The following is a 14,918-nucleotide window of genomic DNA, read 5'->3' as shown; positions in this document are numbered from 1 at the left end:
ATAAACTGCTGGCTTTATAGCCACTATATACAAAGAAAGAAAACCAACAACTGAATACCTTCTTCACTTACTAGAAGCAGCATATTCCACACCTGAAAATTTTACTACAGCCTAATAATTTATCTGGTCAACAAACATGTGGCTAAGTTTGAATGGCAGCTCCTGTAAAGCTGCAAGTAGTGCAAACTCTGGAAGTAATACAAGCAGTTGTAAACCAATCCTTGTCTTTGAGCCCTGTATCTTTCAGATGCACAGAATTACAGATGTCTACAAGAAAATCTCACAGATAAGAAAATCCAATGGAATGTTACAGCCATCCACTATCCAAAGGTAAAATTTTTGGCAACCTATAGCATGGAATATTCTGTACAATGAACTGGCTTCAAGTAGTGCTCTTGGCTATAAAGCATGTCACCCTGAAAATAACTGAAATATACCAGTACAGAGATTAATGGGTCAGAACTGGTGAGCTACCTTAGGGTTTCTCAATCTCAGTACTATTGACAATTTGTACTGGAAAATTATTTGTCATGAAGAGATGCCCTGTACATTTTAAAGATATCCTTGGAATAGACGCACCAAGTTGTTACAACCAAAAATGTCTCCAGTCTTTGCCAAATGTCCCCTGGGGGACAAAATCACTACCATTAGAGAACCATTGGTCTAGCTGTGTTCAGGCCATTAGGCCGCCTAGACTCAGCTGGGCTACCAAAGACATACCTATATGGAGAACCACCCTCTAGAAACAGATACAGCAATTAATCACAAGGTTACTCTTTATGTTGCACATACATATGCCTGTATGAAGCAGTCGTGCCTAAAGTGAAGAATTTGGTCTAAAAGAGCCAACCAAGAATGTTTAGCTATCATCTCTACTATAACTCTCGAATCCATACTCAAATCCCAAATGGAAATAACTGTAAAGGATTAGAATGATTAATAAAAATAATTTTGACATCTATTGCTAGTAAAACTTAAACTATTTGCCAACTACACTAGCCTCTCCCTCAGCAACTTCTACATAGCTAGCTGGTCAAGCGGTCTTCAGCTATTTGACAGTTGCAAACTGCTACATCTATCTTCTGCCTTGGCTGAGCTACTAGGAACACAGGAAACAGGAAATTTAAAACAATGAGACTTTGACGAGGAATTGTACCTTGCTCTTCTTTTTGATCAATACACATTTGAGGGGATTTTTGAACTGCATAAATTTGAGGAGGAGAAGTACATTCTATTCCTATTACTTGTGCCTGTTTTGACATCACTATGTAGAAAGGCAGTTCATGTTGCTTAGATTAAGAACACTGGGACGTAAATGAACTTGGACACAGGCTTTGTTTTATGTCTTTCTAGGACAACCATCCTCTGTCCCCACAGGAAATGTATGATGACAAATGGCTATTCATGAGGAACTCAAAACTGTAGAAAAGGACAATCTGAAGTATACTCAAAGGGGATAACAGACTTCAACTGATGTGACATGAACACATGTGACTCTGGATTGAAGGTGGAAAAAGTAAGGTAGGGGCAGAGGTAACTCTCTTTTTCTCAATGAAGTGAACAGAAATTAACAAATTGACCCAAACAGCACTGAACAACTATCTGGAATAGTGGTTCATCATGTGAACCAATCATGATGTAGAATATTATCATTTTTTACCAGATCCAATTTTAGGGGACCTTGTCAAACTCCATTCTCAGACAATGCAGCAGATATGGCTAAAACCTAATACCAATAAGAGCTCATCGAGATATATTTAATGAGCCCTCAAGGGTCAGCATATAGACTAAAGAGAGTCAAATCCAGATGATCCTAAAGGTTCATTTCCACCCCCTTTAAGATAGCATAGCAAGAGGTAGCTCAACAGATCTGAATTTGCTCCAGTAAAGAACAGACTGAGACCAGAGACTGAACCCCAGGAAGTAAGTCCAGGTTACATTGGCAACAGTCCCACTACTAGGGTTCTTTCCATAACATATCAACCACTGTTAGGCTAAGCATACCTATTTGTGGGATAACAGGTGATCAGTAAATAGTGCATTCTTTGCTATTTCTCTGCTTTGCCCCCAATAACTCCAATTTTCTAAACTTTGTGGTGCTAGCAAAGTGTGTGGTGTAAGTAAGTGTATGTACTTATATATAATATAAGTACATGTCTATGACATTTTGCACAACATGCTCTTACATAACTTTTCTAACATCAAAGTCTGGGTTAGGTGCCTGCACAGAAAAGAGGTAACGTAACAGTCCTAAGACCAGTATCCTTAGAGAGGCCTGCTTGCAAGGTTGGCCCATAACCATTGTATGGGAATTTGGATTTTGTTAAGGTTCTCACCATTCCCAGAATAGGTAAGAGTGGCCCACTGTGCTTAAACTATTTGTACAAACAATACGGTTTACGCTGAACACCTGCCTTCCTTTGGGGAGTCTGGAATTTTGCTACCTGCTAGACAGAGTGTGCTTACATAATAAGCCCCAATAAAAACTCTGGACACTGAGTCTCTAATAAGCTTCCTTGGTAGACAACTTTCACACGTGTTGTCACAACTCAGTCCTGGGGGAATTAAGCACATTCTGTGTAACTCCAATGAAAGAAGACTCTTGGAAGCTTGCACCTGGTTTCTTGACTCCTGACTTCACCTTATGTGCCTTTTCTCTTTACTGACTTTGCTTTGCATCCTTTCCCTGCAATAAATCTAAGCCATGAGTGCTGAATCCCTTGAGTCTTCCTGGTAAAATACTGTTCCTGGGAATGGTGTGGGAGACCCTGACATGGTGCCTCTTTTACAAAGGCACTTTAAGTTTTTGACTTGCTGTTACTATTAGATTCTGATGACATTACTATAATCCACTCCCCAAAAAGTTTTCATCTCTTTAGATTCAGTGAAAAGACAAAAAATGTCAAAGTTAGTTAATGAAGTTAATTATTTTGGATTTAAAAAATAGTTACTCTCTGGAAACTGTCAAATATTCATTTACCTTGAGCAACCAGATCTCGTCTCAATAATGGATAAAGAACAGGTTCTACACCATCCATTTCTTGTATAATAAGGGTTTTCCCAAAACGTACTGCCAACTCAAGAGCTGTGATAAAGTTACTATCCTAAGAGAATAAATAAGAATACATATGAATTCCTTTATTACCTTAGATTTACAAAAGTCCTTACAGATAATGAATGAAGCTATTAACAGGAATAACACAAATATTTTAAAATTAATATGTATGTTAACAATACAGATTATTCATGATTGCTTTTCCAGTTATAAGTACTTGGTGATGACTCAATTTAGTTGAATAAATTATCAAATAAATTCATAAATAATTTAAATAGACATATAAGAAAAAAAGGATTTTTACATTAACAATAAAAAAGCCTTTTTAAATTTTCTACTATGATTTCAAATTGATGCAGAAATTTTCAATTACCTCAATTACCTAAAAGAGGTAATTTTTCAAGCACCTGAAGCATATCTACAAAAATTAAACATACACTAGGACTTCCTCAAAAAAAAAAAAAAAAAAAACTGACCAAAAATAATTTCTTTGGCAAGATAAACATGACAGTGAAAAGTCAGTACACAAAACACAATGATTACATTTCATTGACCAACTGTCAAATCTTGGGACACAACAAAGATGCTCATTGATGAGTTACAGGGACAGGAAATTAAAAAGTCAAGGAGGTTTTCCTAATTCTCCAAACTAAGTAACTTACTTCTATAGCATCCTATACTTGTCTTTAATTATAATTTAGTGTAAATGCTTATTTAACTGTTTAGTGTAAGTAATTACTTAATTGTCATCTCCATGAGGGCAGGAACTACTCACTTATAAATTCCCAGGGCTTAGATCAACACCTTGCATATAGAAGCAATCAAACAAATATTCTTATTCCTTTTTACAAATTAGAAGACTAAAGCTAAGAAAGCTACATTTCTTTCCCCAGGACCCATAGCAGGTAAGTTATAAGACTCAGTTTTGAATCTATGTTTTCTGATTATAGTTCTTTTCACCACAAGATGCCATTACTAGTTGGTATCTAAATTATAAGTAATACACACCTGCTGGTTAATAACTTCCAAACGTGAGTCTTTCAAATGTGTCTTTAACCATTCTGTAGCTTGGGAAGAAGGGTCTATAAGAAATGGGCAAACTCGACTCTAATCAAAAAAAAAAAAAGATTATAAGCTTTCATTAAATGAAAATAATTTTCTAAAAATTATTAATCAATTAATGAGTGAGTTTTTCTCTCAGGCTTTAGAGAACACAAATATACAACTACAATGAGGAAATAAGGGTACAGTTTTAAGTGGCACCAGAGGTTACATTAATCAATTTTACTAGGAATTAATACTAGGTAATTAAATTTAACCACAGTAAAGTGAATATAGTCTTATTTACTACACAATAACACAGAAAATGTATATTAACAATACAGTAAGCAGGAGTTCTAGTCTTAAGTTGATGCCATTTGTACCTCTCTTTTTGGTTTTAAAATACACAGCCAAGTCATTCCCTAACTTTAGATATTCTTTGGTTGAATAAACCACAGAGGACTTACAAGAGAAGTATGAGCTAATCATAAATGTATCGCTGAAATAATTAGCAATAAAATTATTTATATTTTAAGACTAATTTCTCTAAAGTACTACATAGTTAATATTACAAAAGGAGTATCCTAGAAGAGAAAATTACATAAGATGATAGGTTAAGATCTAACAAACTAGGAACTAAACTCATTACAGAACGCCTTGCACTAATTAAACTCTGAAACAAACAGAAAATTAGAAACCTGGCATTGTGCCCTATACAGACAATGCCATTTAGCAAATGAAAGGAAGCCAATTATACATTTATACATCTGATCAATTTAAATATATGTAAATATATTTAAATAAATATGATAAATTTTAAACCATCTAATAGTCATTGTTACCTAGCAAATTAGATTTAAATAACAACTGACCTTATTTTTCTTAAATTTTCACATTTATTTGAAAAATATAATGCAGTTGTGTGTTATAGGGATAAAATAACACATGAAAGTCACAGTGAAGTGAAGACTTAGAACTGGGGTAGATCTAATAAGAACATGGATGTTATCTTAGTGGCATACCAAGAGGGAGAGGGATGGTGGGGATCACATGCCCTGGGGATTAACAGCATTTTATCAGAAATGCTGTTTAAAATTGCCAGCACATGGTGATAATAAAGAGCTGACTGACTTTAAAACAGCTTTATTATTGTTTTAAAATTCTCTCTAGACAATGCGGCCTCCTTTTACCTGCCCCCAGAGTGGACCACTCCCACCACAGCTCCCCAGTGTTACCCCACTGTATGATCTTCCCCCAGCATCTATTTCTGGAGCCATCCAGAAATAGCAAAATAATATGGCTAGTAAATAGCTTCTTAAGTATTACCAAAGTATTACACCTAGGTTTTAGATCTCATTTTATGCTAGCATTCAATAGCAAACATTCCACAAGTAAACTAGATTTTGCCTAACCACAAAAATATTTATTTTAAATTTTAAAAAAGTTCTTGCCCATGATTTCAAACCAATGATCTGATGCAGTTAAAAAGAGAATAAGATAATGTTTCAAATAATCATGTTTATAGCACAGAAAATATGCTTAAGAATTTCAAAGAATACTTACAAGTTTGTGTTCATCTTATTTATACTTCTCCAGAGATTTAGAGAAGACCTCTGAGGTATATTTTAGGTCTGTGTTCCATGACTAAATGTGGTAAAATTCTATATTTAACAAATTATAGTAGATCCAAAAATAGTGAGCTTTCATTCATTCGTGCTATTCATTCATCTACCATATGTTGAATAATGATTATAATAAGACAACAAGAGAGATACAAAAATTAATAAGATACATTCCCTTACCCTCATTGGTCACACATCTAATAAAGAAGCAAAAAACCGAAAATTTTTTCAATCAAAGAGGACACAAAATTCTATAGGTGGATCACAGGCGGAGTTAGGAGAAGTTGCTAGGAAGCAATTCAAGTCAAACTAGGTCAAAAAAAATAGGACTTAGCCAGGCAAAGAAGTAAAAAAAGCAAATTAGGCCAAAACAACAGCCTGATTGAGAGAAGAATGAAAAGCCTGGGAGTACTTGGAAAACTACCAGTAGTTTGGCATAGTTGGAATAAAAAGTATAGACAAAGATGATACATATAAAATGGCAGGAGTAATCAGAGGTCTTTCTGATCATGAAGAGCATTTTATGCCATGTTTAAGGATAATGAAATTTTTATACTGCAGGTAATGGATAGTCACTGAAATATATTAATCAAGGAACTGTGATGATCAGATTAACATTTTAGGAGGATCACTCCAAAATAAAGGAACTGATACAGGGGCAGGGGACCAACTGCTATAATAATGTATTTATCCAGGTACAACATGATGAAGGCCTAAGTGAAGCCACTGGCAGTAGACGTGGTTAGAAGAGAATGAATTCATGACACATTTGAGAAGTAGATTTGACAAGACTTGCTGAATAACTAACTGAATGTAAAATTAAAGAGACAAAGTAAGAATGAGTTGCAGATTTACAGTTTGCATTACTGGACCAAGACTGTGACATCTCCAGTGTTAGGAAATAAAAGAGAAGCAGGTTACAGGGAGTGGGTGAGGAAGAGAAACAATTATTAAAGTACATAGCTACCTTTGCCTAGCATGCATGCCCCACTCAATGCATTTCTCATGGGATTATCAATCACCTAGCACTGCACACAAGGGATGAGCAGGTGACCCAAACTAACCAATCAGAATCTTTTTGGGGGAATGACAAATACTGGAAAGGAAGGGAAGAGATATCTTTAGTCTGAGAACATAAATTGTGATAATGGTAAACCTGGAGTCGCCAATGTCTATCCTTAACACAGGATAGAAAGAACCTATCCAAGAATAAACCACCTCTTAAGATGGAGAGAGAGAAAGAGAGATGTCCTGGTAACACCATTCGAATCCTGAAGCTAGTCCTAATCTTTTGAACATCTCAGTTATTTAAAAGCATAAGTTGCTTTTTAAAAAAAAAAAAAAAAAAAGTACTAAAGTTGGCCACTAAAAGATTCTTGACTAAAAGTTTTTTTAAAAAAATGATTAAAGACAGAGCTTGAGCTACCTACAAAGCTCCAGGTAACAATATCTAACAGGAAATTAGAACTATAGTGCTCAAAACGGAGGTCAAAGGCTAGAGACACATGATATCTATTGGCAAAAAAAAAATGATTAGGTAGTGGACATTTTTGAAAGAGATTATTTTTTTTCTTCTAGTTTTACTGATATAATTGACACACAACACTGTGTAAGTTAAGGTGTACAGCATAATGACGTGACTTACATACATCATGAAATGATGATCACAGTAAGTTTAGGGAACATCCATCATCTCATACAGGTACAAAATTAGAGAAATAGAAAAAAATTTTTTTTCCTTGTGATGAGAACTCTTAGGGTTTGCTCTCTAAGCAACTTTCATATATAACATACAGCAGTGTTCATTATATTTATCACGTTGTACATAACATCCTTAGTGCTTATTTATCTTATAACTGGAAGTTTGCACTTTTTGACTTTCATCCAATAAGAAAAAGACTATTTTTAAAACATCTATAAAACTCTATAATTTTATTTTTATTTTTAATAACCACAAGTGGGATAAGAGTAGAAACATTTTGTAAATAAAACTAAAGCTCATCTTTTGATAAGATAAGGAGAATTATATTAACAGGAATAACAAAGTAAATAAGTTAAAACATATACAGAAGCACACACACATATCTTTGAGAGGCAGCCTTACAGCACAGACTGGCTAGATGGCAGTGTTTGAATCTTGGCTGTACCTCTTGACAGCTCTGTGGCCCTGAACAAGACACTTAATCCTTTTGTGTCTCAACTTCCTTATCTACAAAAAGGGATAATACATGTACCTACTAAATAGGGTTGATTTGAAAATTAAATGAGTTAAGTGTTTAAGTGCTTTACTTGTATTAATTCTTAAATAATAATATATGAAGAACATAGTAAGTACATGTAAGTGTTGATTATTACCATGCATTTGGGATTTAATGAAAAAATGTTTTCCCTATGCAATTTACCTTTACAATTTTATATTCTTTAGACTAATAGCAAATTAGTTTGCATTTCCTCAGCATACACTAAATGGCAGGAAGGGAAAAAAAAATATCAGAAATTGAGTGGTATAAAGAAAACTAATTTGACACTGAACTGTCCATAAACAATAAAAAAAAATACCTAGTACATCTTCACAAGAAAAATTTATAATACTGTGAAATTTAAACCAAGAAAAATTTACAACACTGTGAAATTTAAATTAATCATATTTTTCCATCTTCTTTCTGGATGCTTTCACTCACACCTCTCCATAGTGTGTAATAGTCTCATACTCTCCATTTATCCCCTGAGTTCCACAATATTACAAAGATCATGCAATTATCTTCCAAACCAGGACACGTTTGCGAGTAAAGAAAAAATTATTAATAATCACATCAGGAGAACAGGTGTAAATCATAGTCCAAGCAATCCAGGACACCATGGCCAAGATTTTCCCCTGCTCCTCAAGGACATAGGTCATATGAGCTTTCTGTGGCAGATAATTATTTGACTACTTCCTCACCCAGACAACATATGTACTTCAATAGTTAGCTTAACCCAAATATGAGAATTCCAAGCATCTTTTGTTGTAAGACAAGGAACAATTTTGGACATAAAAGGCTATCCTTAGCACCAATAAGGGACTGAGCGACTATAGCCTTTGAATCTGGGAAATCCCGCACTGAATTTCTGAAAAGCTTTATTGTAGTTAATGAGGAGACATGCTATATCTCTGAATCAAAAATACATTTAATTCATCACACCTAGTCATTTTTTCTCTGGGAAGACTCCCAGAAACCCAATTTGTACATATTTAGACATCTAACTTCATATCACATGGTAATGTTAATGAGTAGATGTTATAGACTTGTTGTATCCAACCACACCCTCAACTACAAGTTTATTCTAAATCTAGTCTACCTTAGAATTAAGATAAAATGTTAACCATAATGGAAAATTCATTTCAACAAAATGACTAATTACTCTAACAAATTTTTCCAAATGGTTTTGTTTTGTCATATAAATGCATATAAGTGTCTGTAAGAAACTTGGCAATATTAAATACAAAGTATACTAAGCTTGTTATTAAAATTAATTTCAAAGACAATATCCCCCAAATTCATCACAAAAGACAATTTAATTCAGAATACAAAAGTAAATATTTTCAATTACTATTATCAGTAAAAAATAAAAATTATTGTGATATATTTTTTCTAAAAGCCTCTGATTTCTTATGGAATAAAAAAGAAAAATTCTTAAACTAGTATTTTTTTTTTTAGATCTGCAAACAATTGCTTTCTTGGAGTACTGAAAAAGGAAGAAGAGGTGACTATGAAACCTTGGGAAAGGAATAACAAATATGATAAAAAGTACTAGGTTGTAATGAATTTAGATACATACACATTTAGAGTTCCAGATTTGTAATTCTAGTGTGAAAAATAATAATAAAAATGTCTAAAAAATAAATTAAAGTTTAAGCCAAATCAAATTAAAAGAAGGCAAAATTGTTTAATCTTTGTTCAATGACTTCTATGCTAGTAAGACACCAACGTATAGAGTCAAAGCATAGTCAGCTGATTAATAGGTCAAATCAAACAGAATAAACTATCCAGGAATGAACAGGGACCACAATTCATATTCACGATATGAATCTTATAATATTATAGCTTACACTGCCTAAGGAGAAACATTTAATGTTCATATTTTCTTTGAGATGTGGAGTTATGGGATAAAGAAATGGTGTGTGGACAGAGAAAGGGTTGTAGAGAGAAAAGAAAACACTGGTAATATAGAGTATAAACTGTTGAGATAAAATAACAGAAAAAACAAAACATATTTTCAAGGGGGAAACATTATCTTCCAAATTCTGTATCAGAAAGGTAAACCAAAGTAAAGGTAAAAAAATCAAACTTCATACAAAGAAATGATTTGCTTGTATACAAGATTTTGAATTTGGTTTTCACATTTATTGCCAATTAAGGTATAATTGTTTCAACTTTAAACAATTACTATTTGGAAACATATACTATGTAAAAGAACAATTTCCAAAATATGCACATGGTTATCTTTCACTTATAACCCAAAACTTATCCATCTTCACTTTCCATAACTTTGTAAAACAAAATGAAATAAAAGTATAAAATTTTTATTTTTAAAATATACTCTAGATGAAAGAACTATATAACCAAATGAATCAAGTATCCCTAAAACATTTCTATTATTATCAGGAAGTTCAATTTAAAATATTTCGCCATCAAAAAAATACCATTTTTATTTATACTTTTATATTAAGGTAAAAAATAAATTACACTGAAGATTTTGAGATGCTACCTGAATCACAAATGGATTTTTATTAGCAAAATATTTTTACTTTTACTTAACTAAGACTAACTGTGAAAGCCTAAGGATTTGAAGAAGGTACTTCATGGAGCAAGCTTCAAAAGAAACATTTCTAATGAGAAAATTAAAGTAGATTAATTACCTGTAAGATAACAAGAGCATTTTCTATGGAAAGGTCATCTGATGGTAGGCCTTCACTTTTCCAAATTAACTGTTCACTTTCAGTACAAAGAAATCTCCTCAGATCAAATTCTGAAAAATTAAAGATATCAATAATACTTTACTACAATAATCTTGTGCTTGATAAAAGAAAGGGAATAAAACGATTTATAATATACTCAAACAAAAGTCCCATGATCATTCTTAATACGCAATTCATTCTTCTGCATTTAGAATCAGAAACTAAAGAGAAAAAAAGTTTTAAAAAGTGCAAAGGAATGAAACTCAAATTATATTTCTTCTATCAAATGAATGTTTCACAAGTATAATAATTTGCAAAAACCACAAAATTCACAAAGAATTTTGGAATTCCTATATCTCATCTTACCATACGAAATTAGTATAAAAATTAAAAAAATGTTTAACTGCATTCATACAACATCAAAATAATTCAGTGGTGTCAGTTTCAAAAAGAGATTTTATGGGTAGAAGAGTCATTATAATAAAGCGATTCTCAGAACATTTTTAGAATTTAGCAAATCTAAAGTAGTTACGGTATCCTTTAACTTACAGAAAATTTTCCTCATTAAAAAAAAAAGTAAAATGACAAAACTCAAAAGATGTGCTTTTTAGTATATTGAAATTTCAAATTTAAGAATAATTAAATACAAACTTTCAAGACCAGCTGACTTGGACCATTCTACCAAACAGGTTTTTCTCAGACCCTCAGGAGCAGCAGAAAGATATGTAATAAATGCAGCAGCTAGCTGAGCTCTTTTAGGAAGAGTAGCTAATTCCTCTGTTATCTCTGCAACCTGGAAAAAAAAGGAGAGAGCAACATATGGATATGTTCTAAGATAGAAAAAAATATTGATAGCTTCACAAATTGAAGTTTTGACTATAGAAAAAATCATTTATTGGTTTAAAGTAATAACATGTCTGAACAAAATTGGCGAAATGTAAAAATACCAACAAGACCTCAGACCTTGCTGTGATATTAAAACAATGTATAAAATCCCAACATATCTGTAAAGAAGAATATATTTTGTCATTGAAATTTCCTAATAATTCTAATAAATACTGTGAATTAGCATCACTTTGTAAAACATGATTTGGATACACAGAGTATGAGCAAAGGTATAAAACAAAAATTAAGCATGGAGACTTTTTAATTAGAAGCATAGTGTGGCTAATGCATAAGCCTGAGCAGAAAGAGTACCAAAATAGGAATAATGAAAAGAGAAACACAGAGTTGACTGGAAGCAGGAAGATTTGAAAGTCTTCCCATGCCATGCAAAGTAGCTTCAGTTTTAACCTGTGGTAATAATGAGCCACTGAAAGTGTTTAAACAGAGCAGTGAGTGATGTAATGAGACTGGGTTTTAGAAAGATAATTCAGCTGACAAATAAGAATCAACTAATTAAAGGGTCAGACAGGAGAAAGACAAGTCAGGAGAATTCAGGTGAAAAAAGAAGAGCATTAAGGATGGAAGACAAATATGAGGGATATTTGCAAAAGGATACAAATTAACAGAAGGAGTCTAAGATAATCCACATATTTTTAGTTTTGATGCCTAGAAGAAAGGTGCCTTGTGAGACATAGGAAATAAAAGAGATTTCATATGAGAAAAGAAAATAAGTTAATTTAGACATGTATTTGAGTTCCTGAGACAGCTGAATGCCAATATCTAAGGTGTAGTTACAAATATGAATTTAAAAGTCAGCAGACTAGAAATATAGCTCTGGTCAGCATCATCATTTGGGTGATATTCTTAAGACAGGATGAGAATTCCCAGAATATTTGCAGAGAAAGGAGCTGAGGAAGAGAATACTGAGGGGGCAATCAACATTATTGGATAAGCAGATGAGGAGGATCCAGCAAAGGCAGGAATCTAACTGCTTAAAAAAAAAAAAACACAAAATCAAACAAATGAACAAAAACAAAAGACAACACTTTAACAAAGCTGAAATAAGAGAGAATTTCAAACGCAAATAAATAGCTGACAGTGTCAAATCCTAAGAGGACTGTCTTGGTAAAGGTAAGTCCTAAAAAGGCTCTAAACAGTACTAAATTTTCCACAACTCATTTTTACCCTTACCTTTTCCTAACTAAAAGAGGAATAGGTTGCTTTGTCTAAAATCCATTCATATAAAGATATTTTGCTTAAAGATTAATTCACAGCAGAGCTTCAAGATAGCAGAGGAGTAAGACGTGGAGATCACCTTCCTCCCCACAAATACATCAGAAATACATCTACATGTGGAACAACTCCTACAGAACACCTACTGAACGCTGGTAGAAGACCTGAGACTTCCTAAAAGGCAAGAAACTCCCGGTGTACCTGGGTAGGGCAAAAGAAAAAAGAAAAAACAGAGACAAAAGAATACAAATGGGACATGCACCTCTGGGAGGGAGCTGTGAAGGAGGAAAAATTTCCACGCACTAGGAAGCCCCTTCACTGGTGGAGACAAGGTGTGGTGGGGGGGAAGCTTAGGAGTCATGGAAGAGAGCGCAGCAATAGGGGTGCAGAGGGAAAAGCAGACAGATTCCCGCACGGAGGATCAGTGCCGACCAGCATTCACCAGCCTGAGAGGCTTGTCTGCTCACCCACTGGGACAGGTGGCGGCTGGGAGTGGAGGCTCGGGTTTCAGAGGTCAGATCCCAGGGAGAGGACTGGGGTTGGCTGTGTGAACACAGCCTGCAGGGGGCTAGTGCGCCTCAGCTAGCCGAGAGGGGGTCCGGGAAAATGTCTGGAACTGCCTAAGAGGCAAGACACCATTGTTTCAGGGTGCGCAAGGAGAGGGGATTCAGAGCACCATGTAAATGAGCTCCAGAGAAGGGCGCAAGCCGTGCCTATCAGCGCAGACACCAGAGATGGGCATGAGACGCTAAGGCTGCTGCTGCAGCAACCAAGAAGCCTGTGTGCAAGCACAGGTCACTATCCACACCCCCCCTCCCAGGAGCCTGTGCAGCCCACCACTGCCAGGGTCCTGTGATCCAGGAACAACTTCCCAAGGAGAACACATGGCGTGCCTCAGGCTGTTGCAACATCACGCTGACCTCTGCCGCTGCAGGCTCAACCCGCATTCCGTACCACTCCCTCCCCCTGGCCTGAGTGAGCCAGAGACCCCTAATAAGCTGCTGCTTTAATCCTGTCCTGTCTGGGCAGGGAAGAGATGCCCTCAGGTGACCTACAAGCAGAGGCAGGGCCAAATCCAAAGCTGAACCCCAGGAGCTGTGCGAACAAAGAAGAGAAAGGGAACTCTCTCCATGCAGCCTCAGGAACAGTGGATTAAAACTCCACAATCAACTTGATATACCCTGCACCTTTGGAATACCTGAATAGACAACAAAACATCCCAAAATTGAGGCAGTGGACTTCAGGAGTAACTACAGACTTGGGGTTTGCCTTCTGCATCTAATTTGTTTCTGGTTTTATGTTTATCTTAGTTTAGTATTTAGAGCTTATTATCACAGGTAGATTTATTTACTGATTTGGTTGACCTCTTCCTTTTTTTATATTTTTTTTTTCCTTTTTCTCCTTTTGTGAGTGTGTATGGATATGCTTCTTTGTGTACTTTTGTCTGTATAGCTCTGCTTTTATCATTTGTCTTAGGGTTCTGCATGTCCGTTTTTTTTTTTTTTTTAGTATAGTTTTTAGTGCTTGTTCTCATTGGTGGATTTGTTTTTTGGATTGGGTGTTCTCTTTTTTTTTTACTTTTTTATTTTTTGTTTTTAATAATATTTTTTATTTTTTAATTTAATAATTTTTAAATTTTTTTTCTTTCTTTCCTTTTTTCCCCTCCCTTTTCTTCTGAGCTGTGTGGCTGACAGAGTCTTGGTGTTCCAGCCAGGTGTCAGGCCTGAGCCTCTGAGGTGGGAGAGCTGAGTTCAGGACATTGGACCACCAGAGACTTCCCAGCCCCACATAATATCAAATGGCAAAAGCTCTCTCAGAGATCTCCATCTCAACGCGAAGACCCAGCTTCACTCAACGAGCAGCAAGCTACAGTGCTGGACACCCTATGCCAAGCAACCAGCAAGACAGGAAAACAACCCCACCCATTAGCAGAGAGGCTGCCTAAAATCATAATAAGGTCACAGACAACCCAAAACACACCAATGGACGCAGTCCTGCCCACCAGAAAGACAAGATCCAGCCTCATCCACCAAAACACAGGCACTACTCCGCTCCCCCAGGAAACCTACACAACCCACTGAACCAACCTTACTCACTGGAGGCAGACACCAAAAACAACGGGAACTACGAACCTGCAACCTGT

The 14,918-nt window shown here is 35.1% G+C and overlaps 1 protein-coding gene across 4 annotated transcripts in view; it reads right to left on the bottom strand.

The window, feature by feature from the left end:
• The window catches only part of DYNC2H1 (dynein cytoplasmic 2 heavy chain 1), a 365,046-nt gene that overhangs the window by 216,377 nt on the left and 133,751 nt on the right, over positions 1-14,918 (bottom strand). For all 4 annotated transcript variants that reach the window (XM_082339858.1, XM_082339859.1, XM_082339860.1 and 1 more), the window contains exons 62-65: positions 11,309-11,450; positions 10,619-10,728; positions 4,064-4,162; positions 2,981-3,104 (exon numbers count right to left, since the gene is read on the bottom strand). In XM_082339858.1, coding sequence (XP_082195984.1) covers positions 2,981-3,104; positions 4,064-4,162; positions 10,619-10,728; positions 11,309-11,450 — 475 coding nt within the window. The remainder of the gene's footprint in view (positions 1-2,980; positions 3,105-4,063; positions 4,163-10,618; positions 10,729-11,308; positions 11,451-14,918) is intronic.

The sequence above is a fragment of the Balaenoptera borealis genome, assembly GCF_965194805.1.
Source record: "Balaenoptera borealis genome assembly, chromosome: 11".
Classification (NCBI taxonomy): domain Eukaryota; kingdom Metazoa; phylum Chordata; class Mammalia; order Artiodactyla; family Balaenopteridae; genus Balaenoptera; species Balaenoptera borealis.
The sequence above is the reverse complement of the archived record's forward strand: the minus strand, read 5'-3'. Positions and strand labels throughout refer to the sequence as shown.